The sequence below is a fragment of the Scyliorhinus canicula genome, chromosome 1, assembly GCF_902713615.1.
Source record: "Scyliorhinus canicula chromosome 1, sScyCan1.1, whole genome shotgun sequence".
NCBI lineage: Eukaryota > Metazoa > Chordata > Chondrichthyes > Carcharhiniformes > Scyliorhinidae > Scyliorhinus > Scyliorhinus canicula.
The window spans coordinates 253,044,450-253,064,655 of record NC_052146.1 but is presented as its reverse complement, the minus strand read 5'-3'; the positions used below and the strand labels follow the sequence as shown (position 1 = coordinate 253,064,655).

General features: G+C 46.6%; 1 protein-coding gene across 5 annotated transcripts in view; it reads left to right on the top strand.

Moving 5' to 3' along the window:
* The window catches only part of LOC119973452 (spermatogenesis-associated protein 7 homolog), a 278,469-nt gene that overhangs the window by 143,415 nt on the left and 114,848 nt on the right, over positions 1 to 20,206 (top strand). For 4 of the 5 annotated variants that reach the window (XM_038811624.1, XM_038811643.1, XM_038811615.1 and 1 more), the window contains one exon: positions 2,113 to 2,170. In XM_038811624.1, coding sequence (XP_038667552.1) covers positions 2,113 to 2,170 — 58 coding nt within the window. Of the gene's footprint in view, positions 1 to 2,112; positions 2,171 to 10,638; positions 10,737 to 20,206 lie in introns of those variants that run through there. The other variant, XM_038811633.1, reaches the window with a different exon arrangement.

Below are 20,206 nucleotides of genomic sequence, written 5' to 3'. Positions count from 1 at the left end.
CCAGCTCCATTCATCTTCACTCTAAATGAGTTAAGGGTGTCAAAAAAACACCCCCTCCCATAACCACAAAGATTATAACAAATGATAAAAATGAGCAAAACTGTGTACAGACTACATTTCATGTAATCGACACTATAATTTTTGCTAGAACAGGATAGCCCTCGCAAGCACTTGCAGGAGAAAAGACAACAATAACTGATCAACAACTGAATCACAAGGGAGTAATACCCATAATTATAGAAGAATTGCAGGATAATGACACCATCTCCATTGCTCGAGAAGGCAGACGCCATGCCAGGATCAACGAAAACTCCTCAAGGATCACTCAAGGATTCCAATGAACAAAGCACTTTCACTTCCACTATGCCACTACACTGACACCAGGAAGGATGATTCACCTCTCTCGGCCACCTTCAACCCCTCACGACGAACATTGAAGATAAGATAGGGCCAGTAGTCAGGGGCCGAACCGACCCCAGGGCTCAAAGAGCGTATATTCTATGCTCTGTCGAATCTGATGCACCCAACCTCCAAATCAAGATTCTAAAGCATGGCAGCTAATCTCCAAACTCAATTGGGATCTCGCTTCCCACTTCTCACTAAGGACCGGGCCCATGGAAACACCTTGCTGGGTTACTACCTCCCAAATTCATCAGGATAAATGACACACCATGCAGCAGGATCTCAAAGTCTTGAACGTGGGCCCATACTAGGGAAAGCGCCCTTCTGAATTGAAAGATCTCTGTCTTGCGCCTCAACCACCATCAGGATGCATGCAGCACCGCTGAGGTGAGCCCGCTCACCAGCAACAACACTACTGCAAGTTGGGCCCCACCACAGCCCACTCCGAACACCAGGGTTAAACGTGGATTTTCTGCAATTTATCTCGGCTCCTCTTTGCAAAACACCAATCGGGATCCTCCAAGGACATAACACAAGGCATATATCCCAAAAAAGACAAATGTGAAATGTGCACCAGGATAAAATAAAGAATTACAAGATGAGCAGAGCCAGAGCTCACAAAAATGCAGCCTCTCCTGTGACCCTCCCTTCACCAAATATTTATACTCGTTAGTAGAGTAAGTGCATACATTGAGATGTAAGTAGAGACTTCATTAGTGCTTGTAACTCTAAACTGGCCATAATTCGAATGCCCTATGATTATTACCATAATACCATAGCCTAGCACAATCCTGGTACTATCAAATATTCACACGTTTTATTGTAAATAATATGTAAATAATGAGAATGGGAACTCTGGCCAAGTCCAGGTTTAGTATTCCTTCTAATACCCCAGCTAACAGCGTGGACCAGAGATTGAACTTGGAACTTGACTTTCTCTGTTATTAAATATTTCAAAGCTTTGAATTTACCCACTGGGCACCAGGAGAGCTGTATATGCAGAACTTTTAACAGCCTTCTCTATGTTTGCACAACCAAAATAATCTCAATAATAAAAACAGAAAGTGCTTGAAAACCTCAACGGTTTTGGTGTGATCTGTGGAGGGAGATATAGATGGCACGGTAGCACAAGTGGTTAGCACTGTGCTTTCACAGCGCCGGGGTCCCAGGTTCGATTCCCCGCTGTGTCGCTGGCTGTGCGGAGTCTGCATGTTCGCCCCGTGTCTGCGTGGGTTTCCTCCGGGTGCTCCGATTTCCTCCCACAGTCCAAAGACGTGCAGGTTAGGTGGATCGGCCATGATAAATTGCCCTTAGTGACCAAAAAGGTTAGAAGGGGTTGTTGGGTTACGGGGATAGGGTGGAAGTGAGGGCTTAAGTGGGTCGGTGCAGACTCGATGGGCCGAATGGCCTCCTTCTGCACTGTATGTTCTATATTCTATACAGGGTGAACATTTCAAGTCCTTTAAGACTCTTCTGCAGAACTTTGAAGAAGTCATATTGGACTCAAAACGTAAAGTCTGTTTCTCTCTCTACAGATGCTACCAGACCTGCTGCGTTTTTTCAGAACTTCCTGGTTTTATTTCAGATTTTCAACATTCGCAGTATTTCGCATTTAAAATCATCTCAATAATTTGATGCATAAAGAAAACGCATTATCATCATTAAAACATAAGTTAATTCTGCTGAATTTGTTCTTTGTGTCTTTTATAGGATCCTGGAAAATGTTTTTCAAACACACATTGAAAGGAGCAAATACCATCTTAGTGAGGTAAACCAGAGTCCATTTCTGATGAAACACAAAAGTTTTATTACATTTACAGTGGTATGATATAAGCCTGTGACATGAACATACATGCCAGCTGTCTACACGCATGCAGACTGGAGTGTGTATGTGTGTGTGTTTGTGGGATGTGTGTATGTATCAAAATGTAGTTTCCTGCTGCCTTGTCCAATGTCTGAACATACACCATAATGTCCTGCCAATATTTTATGCACATAGCCCCACAGATCTCAGGCATATGTCCAGTTGGATAGTTCCCACACTGGTTTAGGATCATGTAAGAATTCGGCATCAGGCAGGAACCTTCTGTGGTTCAACAATTTAATCCACAATGTTAGGCTCCAAGCACCAGGTTATATTATCTCAAAATGTTAATAAGCAGTTACACAGTAATATTTAACGGCAGCTTTGCAAAGAAGAAAATAACTCCTGTTACCTAAATGAGCACTTTGCTATTTACTGTTTGGTTTTAAAATAACGGTTTCAAACCTATTGGTAGGATGAACATTCTTTTTAATTTTTAGTCCTGTTAATTTTGCTCCAGGGTAGGGACATACAGCCATGCCTGTGCCCTGCCCATTTACACCTGTTTTCTCCCATTGAGCATCATCTTGCCTTGCAAGAGAAGGGAAGGTGTGTCAGCAAGTGTGTTGCAATGTGTTTGGATAATGTTGCTGTCATGATTGAGCAGCTGACAGTGTGTGCAAACTGTGAAATATTAGTCTGAGGCTGCAACAGCACTAAATGTGTGAGGGTGAGGTGAAGCTATGATGTTAGGTATGAGTCCTGATTGATAAAGCTTGTTGGTAAATAAATGCTGGGGGTGTGTTCTTTGAGCAGACTGTGAGGCTAGTGATGCAATTGTTGAGATATGGCATTTGAAGATGAATTCATTGACCATCCCCACTTGTGTGAGGTCATTGAAATTTTTCGCAACTCTGCATCCAAGATTTAGCAGATTGATTCCTGGAATTGATGACCATGGCTATCTAACCCACTGAATTCTGGTCAATCTCCTGCCCCCCCTGTGGAAAGAGTGCATTGCTCCTCCTCTGTGCCTCCCTGACCTCGGGCGCGATTCTCTGCTCCCACGCCGGGTGGGAGAATCACGGGAGGGCCGCTCTGGCACCCCCGCGATTCTCCCACCCCCCCCCAAATGGCCTGTCGCGTTTTGCGGCACGCCGCTCGGAGAATCGCGGGTCGCCGTTTTTCACGGCGACCCGCGATTCTCCGGCCCAGATGGGCCGACTGGCCTGCCGTTCCCGACCTGTTCACGCCGGCGGCAACCACACCTGGTCGCTGCCGGCGTGAACAGTGTGCCAAAGGTGAGTATGGGGCCTGTGGGGGGCGGAGAGGAGAGCAAGCACCACGGCCGTGCTCGGGAGGGGACTGGCCCGTGATCGGTGCCCACCGATCGTCGGGCCGGCGTCTCCAAGAGACGCACTCTTTCACCTCCACCGCCCCGTAAGATCAAGCCACCATGTTTTGCGGGGCAGCGGAGGGGAAGACGGCAACCGCGCGTGCACGGGTTGGAGCCGGCCAACTTCCGCATGCTCGGCTGACGTCATTAGGCGCCGCCGGCTGCGTCATTCTCGGCGTGCCGAGATTTACGGAACGCCGCTCCTAGCCCCCTGGGGGGGAGGGGGGGAGAGAATAGGGGGCGAGGAGCGGCCTCCAACACCGTTGTGAAACACTCCGGGTTTCACGACGGCGTCGGCCTTTGCGGAGAAGTCCGCCCCAAGTCCTTCAGTGCAGCATCAGAAAATGCTATGGTCCATTTTCTCCCATGTTGTACAATTTCCAAGATCAGAATGAATTGTGAATAACTTGCAGCACCTGCTTCAGCCTCCGCACCATCCCTCTCTTTAAGAAGTGCAGGCTGGCTTTAACTTGTGTTCGTCCACCATAACTTTGGACTACCTGCTCATACATCAAGCTATTCAACAGTGCGGTGAATGCTGGATGCATGCTGCAGTCATATTAATTGGCAGGCAACATGAAATTGATATGCTGCCTGCATCAGAACTAACACAGGTTAATCCTGCATCACATCCCTGTGTCCATGTTGGGGAGCAACCAAATTTAACCCATTTTTTTTTACTATCTATTAATTTCAGCCACAGCCACTTTAGTTCGGCATTCTAGTCAGTGGATTATTCCAGCTCTGTGCACATAGCTTTCAGGTTGGAAAAAGTTACAGAGATAACGTGGATATGATAGGGAGAGGTTGTGGAGGAATTTGACGATGAATGTGAACATTTTAAATTTAATGGCTTGGAATACATGGAGCTAGTGTTGGTTCACATTGCAGGGGGAAGGGAAAGTTGGGACCTCACAGGGCAAGATTTGGGCATTTGAGTTCTGAGAAAGTTTATGGAGGTTGGGAAACCAATTTTGAACTAATTGAGCTTCTAGGTCATAAAAGGCTGGATAAGAGATTCCGTGGTCGAGGGGCTGTTGTATATGCAGAAGTAGCAATACTGCCCAAGGGTACATTAAGTGATCCTGGTGATGTATGGGATGCAGGGTTAGTAGCTTTCCCCTGGGTCTGGGTGCCATAGATTCAATTCAGCTTGAATGAATGGTTGGGGGCGGGGTGGGGGAGGGGTGGGTGTAAGAGGCTGAGGGGCGACCTGATAAAAGTTTATAAAATTATGAGAGGAACAGATAGGGTGAACAGTTGGAGGCTTTCTCCCAGGGTGGAAATGACAATTACAAGGGGGCACAAGTTCAAGGTGGGGCAGGGGGGCCGGGGGGGGGGGGGGGGGGGGGGGGGGCAGGGGCAGATAGGTTCAGTGGATATGTGCTGGGGAGGTTTTTACACAGAGTGTGATCGGCACAGGTTTGGAGGGCCAAAGGGCCTGTTCCTGTTCTTTGTTCTTTGTTGTCGCTGTACTGGAGAAACTAGGCTAGGGGCATGGCTAATTCTGGACCATAGGTCTTCAGAACTACATCTGCGATGTTGTTAGAGCACATAGCCTTTGCTGTATCCAGTGTACTCAGCCTTAATTAGAAGAGGTTTGGGCTAATAAGAATGTTATGCACTAATGCCTGACAAAGTTGAGCCCAATCTGGCAGTGAATGACAAAATTGGTTCTCTGTCAGATTTGCTTGTGTCCGTAGAAGATTTCTTCCTCGTTGCCGTCATTTGTTTTCTTAACACGGGTGTCCAACGACCTTCATGCATCTGTTGCCTTTGTTCAGATTGTTGACAAGGGACTCCCAAGTTCACAGTCCTGTCCCCAACACCAATTCTCTATCGGCATAGGACTAGGCAAATGGACCCTGCTAGAAGCCTCTGTTTAAGTGTGCCTTTGTTTAACGTGGGGACCTTGGGATACTGTCATTGCCCATACAATCATGACAGGTTGGTGGTCATATTTTGATGACGCATCGAACCAGGATGACCAGGACCACCTTGCTGCTGCAGCCTCCCTCAACCTTCACAGCCAGTGGGATGCAGAGTCTTTTCATCACTTCTGCCGTTGAGGACTTTAAAAGATTTATATGCTATGGCTCCGAAGCCAGTTTTTCAAACCAGGACACGGGAAGACTTTCCAGCAATCTTTTGGTCTTTCAAGGAATCAATATGGAAAGTGGGTCGGATCAAATGGTCACATCAAATGGCAGAGCTGGCTAGACAGGCCATGTGGTCTACTCCAGCTCCTATCTCTTGCATTCCTGTTGTCTTGTGTTCCAGGGGATTGCAAAATAGTTGAGTAGTACGGGAATGAGCAACTTAGAATTGTTGACTTGATGGGAGGTAGGAGCAGAGTATGGCTACCACATGTGCAATGTACTGTGAGCTGGCAGTCTTACCTTGTAATGAAGGGCACATGAAGAAACTCTGAGAGTGGCAGGAAAATCGCCAGATAGACCTTCAGGTGTTTAGGCCAGTGGTGGGTGCCAAGTGGGCTTAATCATATTCAAGAGAGGGGAGATAGTCAAACTTGAAGAAAGTGTGCCAAAATATAAATTCACTCAGATATCATGAGTGTTGAATTGAAATTTTAATTAGTTAGAGTGTCCTTGTTTACTAACCTATTTGAGAATCACTGTTTTAAGAATAGACAGCATGTACACCAACACTATTAAATCTATTTGTGGAATACAATTGCTCCATAAATAGCACCACAGTGTTGCTAATGTGTTGATCAGCAGATTTTGTTCCTTTGATTAATCAATGTGTTCACTCTAGCCTCCTGAGTATGTTGATCTTGTCTCATTGACAAATGGGCTGAGAGCTGTTCACAGTGAAATTAAAAGTTAATTTACCACTTAGATATCAACAGAGGTGTATTTACTAACTGCAACCAGCATAAATGAAAAGTGTGGTTTTCCTTGTGGTGGGATGCCCCATCTGCTGGTGTGGCTAAGAACTAAGAACACTCATAAATACAAAGGAAAATTTGGGATTACTTTTGAGTGTGTTAGGTAGCACAACATCAAGGTATAACTGCAGGTAGATGAAAAAGGACAGATACATTGACCAATTTGATCTTTTGTTCAGTTTTGGTGTTATCTTCTCTCCTGAAGGTTGTTTGCCTTGAATCTCCACCTCTGTCTGACCTGAACTGACCTTATACATTCTGCAGAAGTCAACTGCATCTAATCCATTACATCTTATTAGGAAAACAAAGGTAGTTTTAAGGGATTTATATTTGTATTAGTAAAAATTAGAAATAAGCTTCTATTTTAAGTGGGTTTAATTTGATGTTTCGGTGCCTGGAACGGTAAAATCTATAGTTAGATTCATGCTGGACAGAGTGTTTGTATGTGTGGCGATTGGTAAAATTCCAGTTGTGTTTCTATTGTGCTTAGAGAGGACTATGGGCCATGATTCTCCCAAAGGGAGACAAAGTGCCGACGCCGGAGTGAAACCCGGAGTGTTTCACTCCGGCATCGGGGGCCGCTCCTCGCCCCCTATTCTCCCACCCCAAGGGGGCTAGGAGCAGCGGCACGTCAATCCCGGGTGCCCGGCCTTGACGCTTGCGTCAAAGCGGCACCGCATGAAGGCCGCGGCCGGCGGCGCCTAAATGATGTCACGCACGCATGCGCAGGTTGGCCGGCACCAACCCGCGCATGCGCGGTTGCCGTCTTCCCCACCGCTGCCCCGCAAGACATGTCGGAGTGATCTTGCGGGGCGGCGGAGGGAAAAGAGTGCGTCTTTCAGAGACGCTGGCCCGACGATCGGTGGGCACCGATTGCGGGCCAGACCCCTCTTGAGCACCCCCCTGGTACTCGCTTCTCCCTCCGCCCCCCATAGGCCCCACATGCAGCAGTCGCCCGCTGTTCATGCCGGCAGCGACCAGGTGTGGGTGGCGCCGGCGTGAACCAGTCATTTTAGGCAGGCCGCTCGGCCCATCCGGGCCGGAGAATCACCGCTTGACCGGAGCGGCGATTCTCCGAGCGGTCTGTCGCAAAACGCGACACGCCGTTTTGGGGGGTTGGGAGAATCGCGTGCGGGTGCCAGGGCGGCGTGGCATGATTCACCCGGCACTCCCCGCGATTCTCCCACCCGGAGTGGGGTCGGAGATTCGCGCCCATGGTGTGAAGAATAAATAAAAGGCAAAGCATATGGGTATTGCTTAACAACTGGCGCCTCGTAAGGTAGGGAAGCTTTTAAATTTTAGCTGAATTTGTGGGAAGTTGGAGAAAGGTAGTGAGAGAGAGGCAGCTCTCACAGCTCTGCTAGATGCAGTTGGTTTAGAAGGCTAGAGGAGGAACATCTCTCAGCTTTGCTGGAAGAAAAAACATACCATGGAGTAACGGTTAAGAAAACTAGTACACTGAACACCACTAATTGAGAAAACTAGAGGAATTAAGATAAGTTTCCAAGACGTCTGAGGTTAAAAGTCCTAGAACAGAGCCCTGTTTAATGAAGACAGACAGAGCTGAGAAGAAGGCTGAGGCACCAGAATGATACCGGAAGTGATTTTCAGGTTTGTGAGATTTTACTACAGCTTGTGGAACATGAATTAACTATGGAAATCGGTCGCCGGATCTCAGAGTTTGTGCAAAAGCAGTTAAAACAAAGAAAACTTAAAAGAGCGTGTGTAAAATCTTGGACTGGATTTGCTGTTAAAAGCTTGGGTCAAATCAGTCATTTGTAAAACCTGGACATGATTTTGGAATGCAAACCGCTAAAGGGAGGCATTATTAAGAGAAGATTTTAAAGCATGTATTTGGAAGTGGGGTTTGGAAACACTCATGTGACCATCATCTGGGGGGGTTCCAAAGAGAAATCCACAGACACTAACTTGGGTTCAGAGCAGAGCATGTGCATTTGACCATAGTCATCTTAAGTGCTTTAAAGGACTTTTTGCGTTAATGAGACCATTGTAATTTGAGATGTGTACTTTGTAATTCATGTTAATGTGTGTATTTTTTAAGCTAAGGGGGGAGTAAAGGGGAGTAAAGATCATAATACAATGTTTCCTTATTTAAAAATTATTTTTTTCGCTTTTGAAACTAATTAGTGGTCCTGTGACACTGTTCTCCATGTTTTTTTTTTCAGTAAAAGATATGGGATGGGATTCTCCGTCGGTTGCACCCGTCTTTTGGTGAGCGAACCCCCACCAGCAGCGGGATTCTCCGTCCCAGCAGCCGGCCAATGGGGGGCGTGATTCTCCGCACCCGGGAGAAATCGTGAGGCTGGCGTAAAAAACGGGCGGGTTTGACGCCAGCATCCGCCCCCCGCGACCGGGAACCGATTCTGTTCCCCGGTCGGGGCTAGCATCCCGCAGCCGTGAACTCCGGCATCGCAGGCTTAACGAATTTCGTTAAGCCCGCTAGCCAGAGTTTGCGACGGCTGACGCGTCATATAACGTCAGCCATGCATGCGCGGATTGGACGACTCCAACCTGCGTATGCGCGGATGATGTCATCACGCATTTGCGTGAAACCCGCGCATGCGCGGGCCGGTATGCCCCTCAGCCGCCCCGCGAATGGATACAGCGGGGTGGCGGAAGGATAAAGAGTGCGCGGGGCACCGATCGCGGGCCCATGGCACCCTTGGCACGGCCGTGGTACTGCCGTGCCAATCGGTGCCATGGTTCCCCAGATCGGGACTTTATGGCCGTTTTTACGAACGGTCAGACCAGGTGTGTTTGACGTTCATAAAAATGGTCGTAAAGGCCTTGGAATTCGGCCCATTGGCCAGCTGAGAATCGCTGCTCGCCGTAAAAAAAACGGCGGGCAGCGATTCGTGTCGGGAGGCGGGCGTGGGGGGGGGGGGGGGGGAGAATAGCGGAAGGGCATCAGACCAGCGTGGCCGTAAAAATTTACGCCGCCCGCTATTCTCCGCACCGTCGTGAGTGCGGAGAATTGCGCCCCGGGTTTCCCATTGTGGACACCCCCACGCCGTTGGGAAATCCGCGGGCGTGACTGCACGGCAGATTGAATTCCATGTGACAATACTTGTTTTCTTTATAAATCTGTGCTTTGAATGTCATAGAAACAATAACTTAGATCACAAAGGTAGGGCAATTATATCAGCAAAGCTGTTCAATCACATTAAAGTCTTGGTTCTGAGGCCCATAAACTCTTCCAAAACGCTCAGTGGAATTGTTGCTTTGAAGATCATTCTTGCATTGAAGAATTGACACATTGCCACCTGGAATTCCGATACTGAGAAACGGAAACACTCACTGCAGGACTTTGCGGAGAGGAGAGGACTCCCCCAGCGCCTCTAACGGCTGGCAGCAGCAGGAAAATCTCATTGGGACGCTATGTTTTGGTGACAAACCTTTCGCTGCTCATCTCCTGGAAGTCATTAATTTGTTGCTTAACAGTAAATCATCAACTTGCTGAGTTATCAGCTCAATGATAAGAATTGAAAGAACTATAAAGAATGTTTTAGTTGTCAGCTCTTTACTGCTTTTGGAATAATCCAGGTAACCTTCCAGCATAATAAACGTAACATTTCAGTATAACTTAGTGTGGAACTTCAGGAGGAGTTCATATTCTGTGTTTACAGTCCTGTCATTTTGATATGATGGTTTGGCTCAAAATGCATCTATCAAACGGTTTTAAACCAAAGTCCCAATTTCAAATCCCATTACAGAGACCAGGTTATTTTCAGCCTGGTTATGCTTTATCGCCATAAAATAATCTGCTAAATTATTCTGGGGCTCGCGTTGTTTCAGCTGTTGATACCGGCAGTAGTGGATATTACTCGAATGGCAACTATTAACCCTAATATTCTCTTCATAGAGTCATGTGTGAGGAATCACCTATGATGCACCCTGATGTGCCTCCATGGCAATATACATTGCAATGTAGAACCAAGTACATTCCAGTTTAGACCTCTTGTCCGCATTGACTGAGCTGGTCTCAAGATGGCTGAAGTGCCTCAATTGGTTTCAATGTGCTGGGGAGTGGGGGTTGGAATCAGCAAGGATGGCCGTTCCTGATCCCCTGTTTCTGGAAAAATGAATGTCCATCATAATGTTTAGGTTGAAAAGTTACCTCACGGGCAAAGTACTAGAGGACTGTTTGTACTGAGGGCATGATGCCAAGTCAACGGAAGAAAAGGGGAAATGCTCCTTGGAGACCAAAACTCCGATTCAAAGCAAAATACTGAGGAGAAAATAAGTAAGTGAATTCAATATACACATATTAATCTGTAAACTTTGCATTCCTATTGCTACCTCAGCTTTTGATTCTAATGGTTTAAGTTTTGAGTGATGCCACAAACTCTGGGTTTGATTTGAGACAATTTGTTGATTGATGCAGAAAATTTAACATTACTTTCCTCATTAAATAGTCTGCACAAATGTAACCAGCCCACCAGTCTGCTCTTGAGTTCTCATCCCGCCAATCTTCCTCTTGATCCTTTGAGAGAGAGTCAGAGAGAAATAATTGCGAGCATTGCTACTGGACATAGAGTGCCTTAACCTTAGCTGCATCCTCAAATCAGTCATTCTTACAATAGCACAAGTAGGAACGAACAGTTCCATTACATAATGTAGAGTAAAGTAGGATAGATGTGCCTTGAGTAATAATTACTAACTCTGTGACAAAAGGACAAGAAGCTGGGAGGGTTTATATTACCCAACTTGGGGGGGGGGGGGGGGGGGGGGGGGGGTTAAAATTGTATCAAGTGCTATCAGTGGTGTGAAGCATGAAAATTATTGCCAATCCCAGAGAGAACGATTCATTTTACAATTAAACCCAAAAATCCCCACTGAACAGACAAGGATTGTTTTGATGTTGATGTGGCTAAGCAATGGCTCTAGCAGAATTGAATTGGATGAGAATACCCTCAGTCCTTCCTTGGCACTAAAAGTAATAAGGATTTGGTAGGAGGTTTGGTCAATGTGAATATAATAGACGTGCGGCTATTTCAATGATGGCACTTAGCAAAAAAGTGATCAGCCATGGGTTAATAAAAATCCCGAATGACTAAAAATCTCTGTGAGGAAATCGGCTCCATTCTGTCTGGATTTACCTGACACCAAGAAGATGAGAAAAGAGATTCAATTGTCTTCAAAGCGCTGGAAACTAAAATGGCCCAGAGTTACAGTGGGAGACTATTCCTTGAAGGTTTGCTCCAGTAGTAAAATCAAGAACATGATAAAAATCATCTCCACTGCCAGATTAATACATACTGAATTTATAGTATATGTGGACAGCCTGATCGTAAATGTTGAGGAAATGATGCATAACATGACTTTCAACTGAAAAGTGAGGAACAAAGTCAGTCAGAAAAACCTTTTATTTGAAACAGGAACATTTGCCAGGATATGCGACACAGACTGTGAGCTAAATAAGTAAAAATAACTTGTGTGGAGAGGCTGGCATTGTTTTAGTGAGTGCTGTGCGGAAGCAAGTGGGAGGCTGATTTGTGTATTTCAGAATGGCTCGCAAACTCACATATGTAACCACCACATTGTATAAACTCATCTGTGTATTTTCTTGGCATCAGCCTTCTGGTCCTTGAGGGAGTTGTTCCGGGGTGGGGGGGTGGGAGATACGAGGGAAGGGTGGGTGTTGGTTGGGATGGAGGTTGTAGTGGAAATGTGGAGGGGTCTGGAGGGGCAAAAATGAAGCTGAGTACAGGGAAGCTGAGTACTAACTCTAAGTCTGCCGTTGATTTAAATCCTTTCATCAAGTTACTGTCACAGTACCAAAATGACGCTTATCAAAGTCACAAATGACATCCTATATGACCATGATAAAGGCAAGCAATTTTTCCATGTCCTTCTAAACCTGTCCGAAACCTTTGAAAAAGTTAACCGTGGCCTCCTCTAACTTCTCTTTACCATTGTCCAGCTGAGAGGGACTGCACTTGCCTGGTTCCATTCTTATCCATCCAGCCATAACCAAAAAATCACCTGCAATGGCTTCCCTTGTGTAAGCTGCAACTCAGTTGGTAGCACGCTGCCTTATAAGTGAGAAGCTCATAGATTAAACTGCCACTCTAGGACTTGAGCACAAAAGTGAAGATAGACATTCCAGTGCAATAATGAAATGAAAATGAAAATCGCTTATTGTCACAAGTAGGCTTCAATGAAGTTACTGTGAAAAGCCCCAAGTCGCCTGTTCAGGGAGACTGGTACGGGAATTGAACCGTGCTGCTGGCCTGCCTTGGTCTGCTTTAAAAGCCAGTGATTTAGCCCAGTGTGTTAAACCAGCCCCAATAAGTGAGGGAGTGCTGCAATATTGGGAATACTGAGCAAAATCTAACGGCCGCAATGTGCCCGACTCGGGACACGGCCGGTAAACCTCGCGAGAGGCCTCTCGCAAGATTTACCCAGCTCGCTATGCCTCACAAGATCTAAGGAATCCCTCAATGGGAAGGACATAAATTTGCATATTTAAGTGTTAGGCACACTTGAATATGTTCTCGCCGGACCTAATCAGTGCCCGGGATCGAATGCCCTCGCTAAGGAGACCCCAGTCGAGTGCCAATGGTTTCCACAAGCAGGGACCAGGTGGAACGGCACTTCTGGGGGGGTGGGGGGGGGATGGGGGTGGTGGAGGTGGAGGTGACTGGAGGTCTCCGGGTGGTTGGCCTCTGAGCAGGTGGCACCCTGACATGGCTGGTACCACCCAAGCACTTTGGCATTGGCACCCAGGCACTGTGCCAGTGACACCCTGGCAGTTCCATCTGGGCACCTGTCCGACACTGTCAGGGTGCCCAGGTGGCACTCTCTGGCTGGCAGGGGCACTGCCAGGGTGCCAGGCTGGCGGTGCCAAGGTGGCATTTTGCATGTGCTGGGGATCAGGCCCAGAGATGCCCTGCGCTTATGTGGTGCGGTGCGGGGGGCTCGAGTTGGGGGAATCAAGAGATCGGGCACCACTTTTAAATAGCACCCTGATCTCTTCCTGCATTGGCGAGCAGAGCTCCTCAGTGCGGGAAATGAAGGTAAGTGCGGCCTTGGCAGGGAATTCCTTGCCAAGGCCATAAAAAATAACAGAGTCCCTAAACGTGCCCACAGTGGGACTCTTTTTTTCATTAAATCGCACCCTGTCTTTTGGCTAAATGTTAATCCAAGGCCCTATCTGCCCTCTCGGTTGTTTTTAAAAACTCCCATGGCATTGGGTGTATGTAAAAACTCTCATGGCAATGTTTTGAAGAGCGGGGGTGATATCCTTGGTGTCCTGAGCAATATTTATTCTTCAATCATTACGATAAGTAAAGATTATCTAGCCATTAGAGACTGCTGTTTGTGGAAGCTTGCTGTAGGAAAATTGGCTGCTGTGTTTCCTGCATTAAGAAAGAGATGATGCTTCAAAAGCTACTTGTCTGGTGTCTATCAAGGATTATCCTGTCACCCTCCTGTTTGTCACCTGTGTCATAATATACACCAGTATATCATGGTGCAGACACACACACTGATGGACACACAGTAGGACCAATCAACACGCACAACACCGCAGCCAATCACCAGTTAGAGCACACTCACTATAAAGACAGAGGGCATCAGTTTTCCCGCTCATTCGGGATGCAGCCTCTCAGAAGGACAGAGCTTACAGCTTACAGCATAGATCTTCACCATGTGCTGAGTGCATCGACTGGTTAGGATAGGCATAGGTCTTTAGTTTAATCTAACATCGTGTTAACCCACAGTGAAAGTATGTTCAACAGTTTCTAGCTTAATAAAATGGTGTTGTACTATTTTAAGTGTTGGTAGCCTGTATGTGTTCCACGGATCCAGAGCACCCAACACATCATGGCACCAGTAGTTGAGGGATGTTAGAACTTCTTAGACCTACCTGCAAGTGATCTGCCTTCCACCAGCACACAGCCATCCTGCAAAATGGACAGTGTCTGCCCCCCGCCGCCGATCCGCATCACTGGTAACCTAGGGGCCACCGGAAGATCTTCAAACAACGCTTCCAGCTCTACCTTGAAGCCACAGACCTGGATGCTGCCTCAGATGCCAGGAAGATCGCTCTCTTCCTCTCCACGGCTGGGGATCATGCCATCCACATCTTCAATTCTCTCACCTTTGCTGATGGTGAAGATAAATCAAAATTCAAGATGGTCCTCCTCAAGTTTGACAGTCACTGCAACATCAAGGTGAATGAAAGTGTCGAGCGCTATGTCTTCCAACAGCATTTGCAGGGTAAGGATGAACCTTTCCAGTCCTTTCTCACCCACCTCCGCATCCTTGCGCAGTCCTGTAATTACGGGTCCACCTCTGACTCCATGATACGAGACCAGATCGTTTTCAGTGTTCAATCGGACCTCTACGCCAGCAGCTCCTCAAGGTAAAGCAACTCACCCTAGCGATTGCCATTGAGACCTGCGTGCTACATGAACAAGCCACTAGTCGGTATTCCCACATCCAAGCGGCTGAAACGGTGCGGCAAGGTCCCCACGAGGCAGAACGGGTCCAAGCAATCAAGCAACTCCAGGACCTCAGCCTGGATGAGGGCGGCCATTTCGCGGACTCCCGCGCTTGTGTGCACCGAACGAGGGGATGGCAACGGGGTGGCGCAGCGAGCGTACAGATGCTACAACATGCGGCAACTGTGGCTCCGCCCATTTAAAGCGGCAATGTCCTGCCAAATCCCAATGATGCCTGCAATGTGGCAAACTTGGCCACTATGCTGCCTTATGCAGATCAGCTCAGCCTGCCAACTTTCGTCGTTCCAGCCAGCCTCGCAGGGATGTACGGGCCATTCAACCCACGGTCACCGAGCCTGATTCGGACCTGCTACCCGATATTGACACCGAGGACCCGAAGGCGCCTTTTCGAGTCGGTATCATTACAAAAAACAGGGTGTCCCCAAAGCAAAGAATCCAGCCTCTACCGGTATACAGCATCGATCCGGACGATGAGTGGTGTGCCACCCTCACGGTCAACCGGTCCCAAATCCGATTCCGCCTGGACACCGGTGCCTCCGCCAATCTCATTGCGCGGTCTGACCTCCAAAGCCTTTGTGTCAAACCAGCCACCCTGCCATTAGCCTGCCATCTATCAGATTATAATGGCAATGCCATTGCTGCCAGCGGCTCATGCCAACTTGAAGTGACGCGTAGGTCACGCAAAGCCATCCTTCCCTTTGAAATTGTGGGCTCCTCGAAAGCCTGCTTGGCGCGCAGGCATGCAAGCTGTTGAACCTAGTTCAGAGAGTTCACTCTCTCTCTCCTGCTGATGCATCTGCCTTTCAGGACACTGATTTCAGGGCGCAGCTCGACGCCATTATCAACCAGTACCACGACGTATTCGAGGGCATGGGCATGCTCCCATACTTACAAGATTTTATTAAAACCGAATGCCACGCCTGTGGTGCACGCACCTCGCATGGTCCCAGCACCCCTTAAGGACCGCCTCAAGCAGCAGCTGCAGGACCTCCAGGACCAAGGAGTGATTTCCAGGGTCACGGAACCGACCGACTGGGTCAGCTCCATGGTATGTGTAAAAAATCCTTCCGGCGAATTGGGAATTTGCATTGATCCCAAGGATCTCAATTGCAATATTATGAGAGAGCACTATCCAATTCCCAAGCGCGAAGAGCTCACATGTGAGATGGCTTGCACAAAGCTCTTTACCAAACTCGACGCCTCAAAAGGATTCTGGCAAATCCAGCTCGATGAATCCAGCAGGAAACTCTGCACGTTTAATACCCCTTTTGGAAGATATTGCTACAACAGGATGCCGTTTGGGATCATCTCTGCATCAGAAGTGTTCCATAGGATTATGGAACAAATGATGGAAGGTATTGAAGGTGTTTGCGTCTATTCGATGACATAGTCATCTGGTCCACCACCCCGCAGGAGCATGTTAATCGCCTCCAGCGCATATTCAGACGTATACATGAGCATGGCCTCCGCCTCAACAGGGCCAAATGCTCTTTTGGTCAACCAGAATTCGTCACCCACCTCAGAGATTAAATTTATGAACTTTTTGAATTTATGGACTCTCTGAATTGTTTCACTGCTTTATTTGATCGTTTCCCTGGTTTGTATATAATGTTGATCTCGTTACTCTTGTTGCATACTGCTTCTCTGCATCAGGCACCTTCCCATGTAAATAGCTTAGTTCTTATGTACATAACCCTGTAAAAATGTCTTCACACCCCACACGTAGTTAGGAACATTATCACCACACATTAATTATTGCCACAAACATACATTTTTTTATAAAAGGGGGATGTCATAATATACACCAGTATATCATGGTGCAGGCACACACACTGATTGACACACAGCAAGACCAATCAACACACACAACACCGCAGCCAATCACCAGTTAGAGCACACTCACTATAAAGACAGAGGGCATCAGTTTTCCCGCTCATTCGGGATGCAGCCTCTCAGAAGGACAGAGCTTACAACTTACAGCATAGATCTTCACCATGTGCTGAGTGCATAGACTGGTTAGGATAGGCATAGGTCTTTATTTTAATCTAACATCGTGTTAACCCACAGTGAAAGTATGTTCAACAGTTTCTAGCTTAATAAAATAGAGTTGTACTATTTTAAGTGTTGGTAGCCTGTATGTGTTCCGCAGATCCAGAGCACCCGACACATCAACCTGTATGCTGCCCCTTGTGACATCATCCGGAAACACAACATTACTTTCCACATGTGTGCTACCTGAGCTTCTCTAATTCTGGCCTCTCAAGCACCTCTGAGTTGAAGCGGTCTACGTTTAGCAGCTGTGCCTTAAATTGCCAAGGCTGGACCTCTTGTATTTCCTCCCTAATCCCTCCATGTATCAACATATCTTTCCTTTTCAGAGAATCCTTGAAACCTATTTCTGGCCAAGTTTTTGGCCATCTGCTCTCAACTACTTATGTGGTTTTGTGTTTAATTTTGTTTGATAACACTCCTAGGAAGTGCCTTGGGATGTTTTACAATATTTTAATAAAACTGTATAAATATGAGTCGTTGCTGAACATTGATGGTAACCCTGTATTCCAGCTGTTGAATATATGTGTGAAGGTATATTACTGAAGATTTGAAAGTTGCAACTTCAATATATTTGTATTCCCTGGCATAACTATGAAGTGGCTGGAGCAGCAGGAATTCTTATGATTTCAGATTGCAGACATTATCTTGTTGATAATTATTAAGAGACCTGTAAAGAATAGGCCTTGGCAAGGAGTAAGCCAATCCCATCAAGTCCATTAGTCTGCAGATAATTTAGACATGAAAAATGGGTTTTCTCAGCAACCTGTCAAACAAATGTACAACAGAACAAATTCCCTTTACTGCAAAAGTGTCTGCTCTGCAGCCCTGATTTTTTCCTAACCACTGGCCTCCCATCTGCTGAACTTGGCAAGATAATTAATTTGCCTAATTTAACAAAGTGCTGTCATATTCTTGCATGTAGGAGTGTTCTAGCAGCTGATGGGTGGCAAATGAAGGATGCACCCTCTCTAGAGTACACCAGGAGGAACACAAGACTTGGAGGGAGCTCTCAACAAGCACTTGTGGAGTCAATATTAATATAGAGACCCATGCTGCAAAACTCGGTTGTTTAGTATATGTATTTTCAATGCTATGAGTGCTGTTTTGGTGACACTAACTCAGGTGCAGTGAGCTCCGGCTGATACCCTTTCTTACCTTACTTACATAGCTGAACAATTGTTCAGCACCAAGAAGGGGCTCCCAATTGCGTATTTAAAGAAATCAGAGGATTGCTAATGGATTATAAGAGATATCCACTGACTAGCTGGCTTAGGACTCAGCTCACTCATGCAACTTGGACAGAATGAGAGCCATGCTGCCACATGAAATGTGATCGAGTGGACAATTGAGGTGTTGGACCACTCTGGAGGCACCCCAAAGAGCTCGCAGGAACAATGCCATGATTCATCATGGTCTGCCATATTTTTCAGTACCGCTCCATCATAAAAGCACAGCCCTTGCCACTTTGTTTTTAGCAAACAGCTAAGGCTTAGGAAGAAGGGGAGGAGAAAGAAGGGGCATTGGAGGGAGGGAGGAGGCAACCAACATCATGGGCTGGATTCTGCGCCGGCAGCCAGGGGTTTCCCGACAGCGTGGGGCTGCCCAACAATGGGAAACCCCATTGAACAGCCGGCGAAAGGGAGCATCCCGCCGGCATGCTGAACCAGAAATCTGGTGCGGCAGGACGGAGAATCCAGCACCTTCTTTCTGGTTTGGTGTCCATAATCGACTCATCCGCCTACTGTACCAGTGGACGCAACCCAACTCCCCATGCCAACTGTTCCACATCTCACCTTCCCTTTGTTACTGACCATCATTGTATCCTCTTGGCCACAATGCTGAAATAAATGGAAATGATAAGCAAATGTTCAAACCATCTTTAGTCATTAAATATTCCATACAAAACTTAACTAATCATCCTCTGCATTCCCTTAGTGCCTAGATTCCATCTCCTTTTCCTAATGCACCTACACAATGCTACTCTGGTGGCCACAGCATAGATGGTGGAATGCCTCTCAGTTGGAGGAACTGTAGAGCAACTGAAGGCCCAACTTTGGTCTGCACCAACTCAGCATGGGGGACAGCAGATGGGCTGGCTGGCAGGCAACAGCAAGGATATTAGCCAATTGGCTGTAATGGAATGACAAATGTAGTCCTTCTGAGAGTACAGTAAGATGTCTTACAACACCAGGTTAAAGTCCAACAGGTTTGTTTTGAATCACTAACTTTCGGAGTGCAGCTGATGAAGGAGTTGCACTCTGAAAGTTAGTGATTTGAATCAAACCTGTGGACTTTAACCTGGTGTTGTAAGACATCTTACTGTGCCACCCCAGTTCAACAAGGCATCTCCACATCATAGCTACCTCCTGAAAGTAGACAGCAGGTTTGTGCTTCATGGAGATACTGCCACTCCACTGTGGTGAAACCTCGACAATCCTAGCAATATGTTGGAGGACAGATTGCTAAAGTGCGGTGAGACGCTGAAAGCCGCTTGCATCCTGATATCCACTGCTAAAATTGCAATCATTTGAACTTGCCTGAGAGTAAGCCGTACTTGCATTACTTCAGTCTGCGCTTCCACTGGAACAGTCAGTCGCTGGGTGACTTGTGCTGCAATGATAGTTGACACATTAGCCGGCTGACTGAGGCAATTGATTTTTATTTGTTCGTTTATAATAATGTAGATCAGGGGTGGGCAAACTTTTCCGTGCAAGGGCTACATTCAGAAATTCACAATTTTAAAGGGCCGCATAGTATATTAAGTAAAATAATTAATATTTAAAATAGCCAAAATAAAAGGTTTTTAAAGAAAAAAAAGCAATTAATTTTATTAATTAATATTTTAAAGTAGAAACTTCACATGAAACACATGTTGTGCCGAGCAATGATCACCCTACTCAAGTCAACGTATCCACCCTATACCAGTAACCCAACAGCCGCCCCCCATTAACCTTATTAAAAAAATAAAAAATAAAAATTTTTAATTTTAATTTTTTTTTATGACTTGATCTTGGTGGGCCGCATAAAGACCTTTGGCAGACCGCATGCGGCCCGTGGGCTGTAGTTTGCCCACCCCTGATGTAGATATTGTTCAAAAATAATTGAATGTATGTTTCAAAGATCAATTATTTCATTTTCTGAACAGCTTTTGA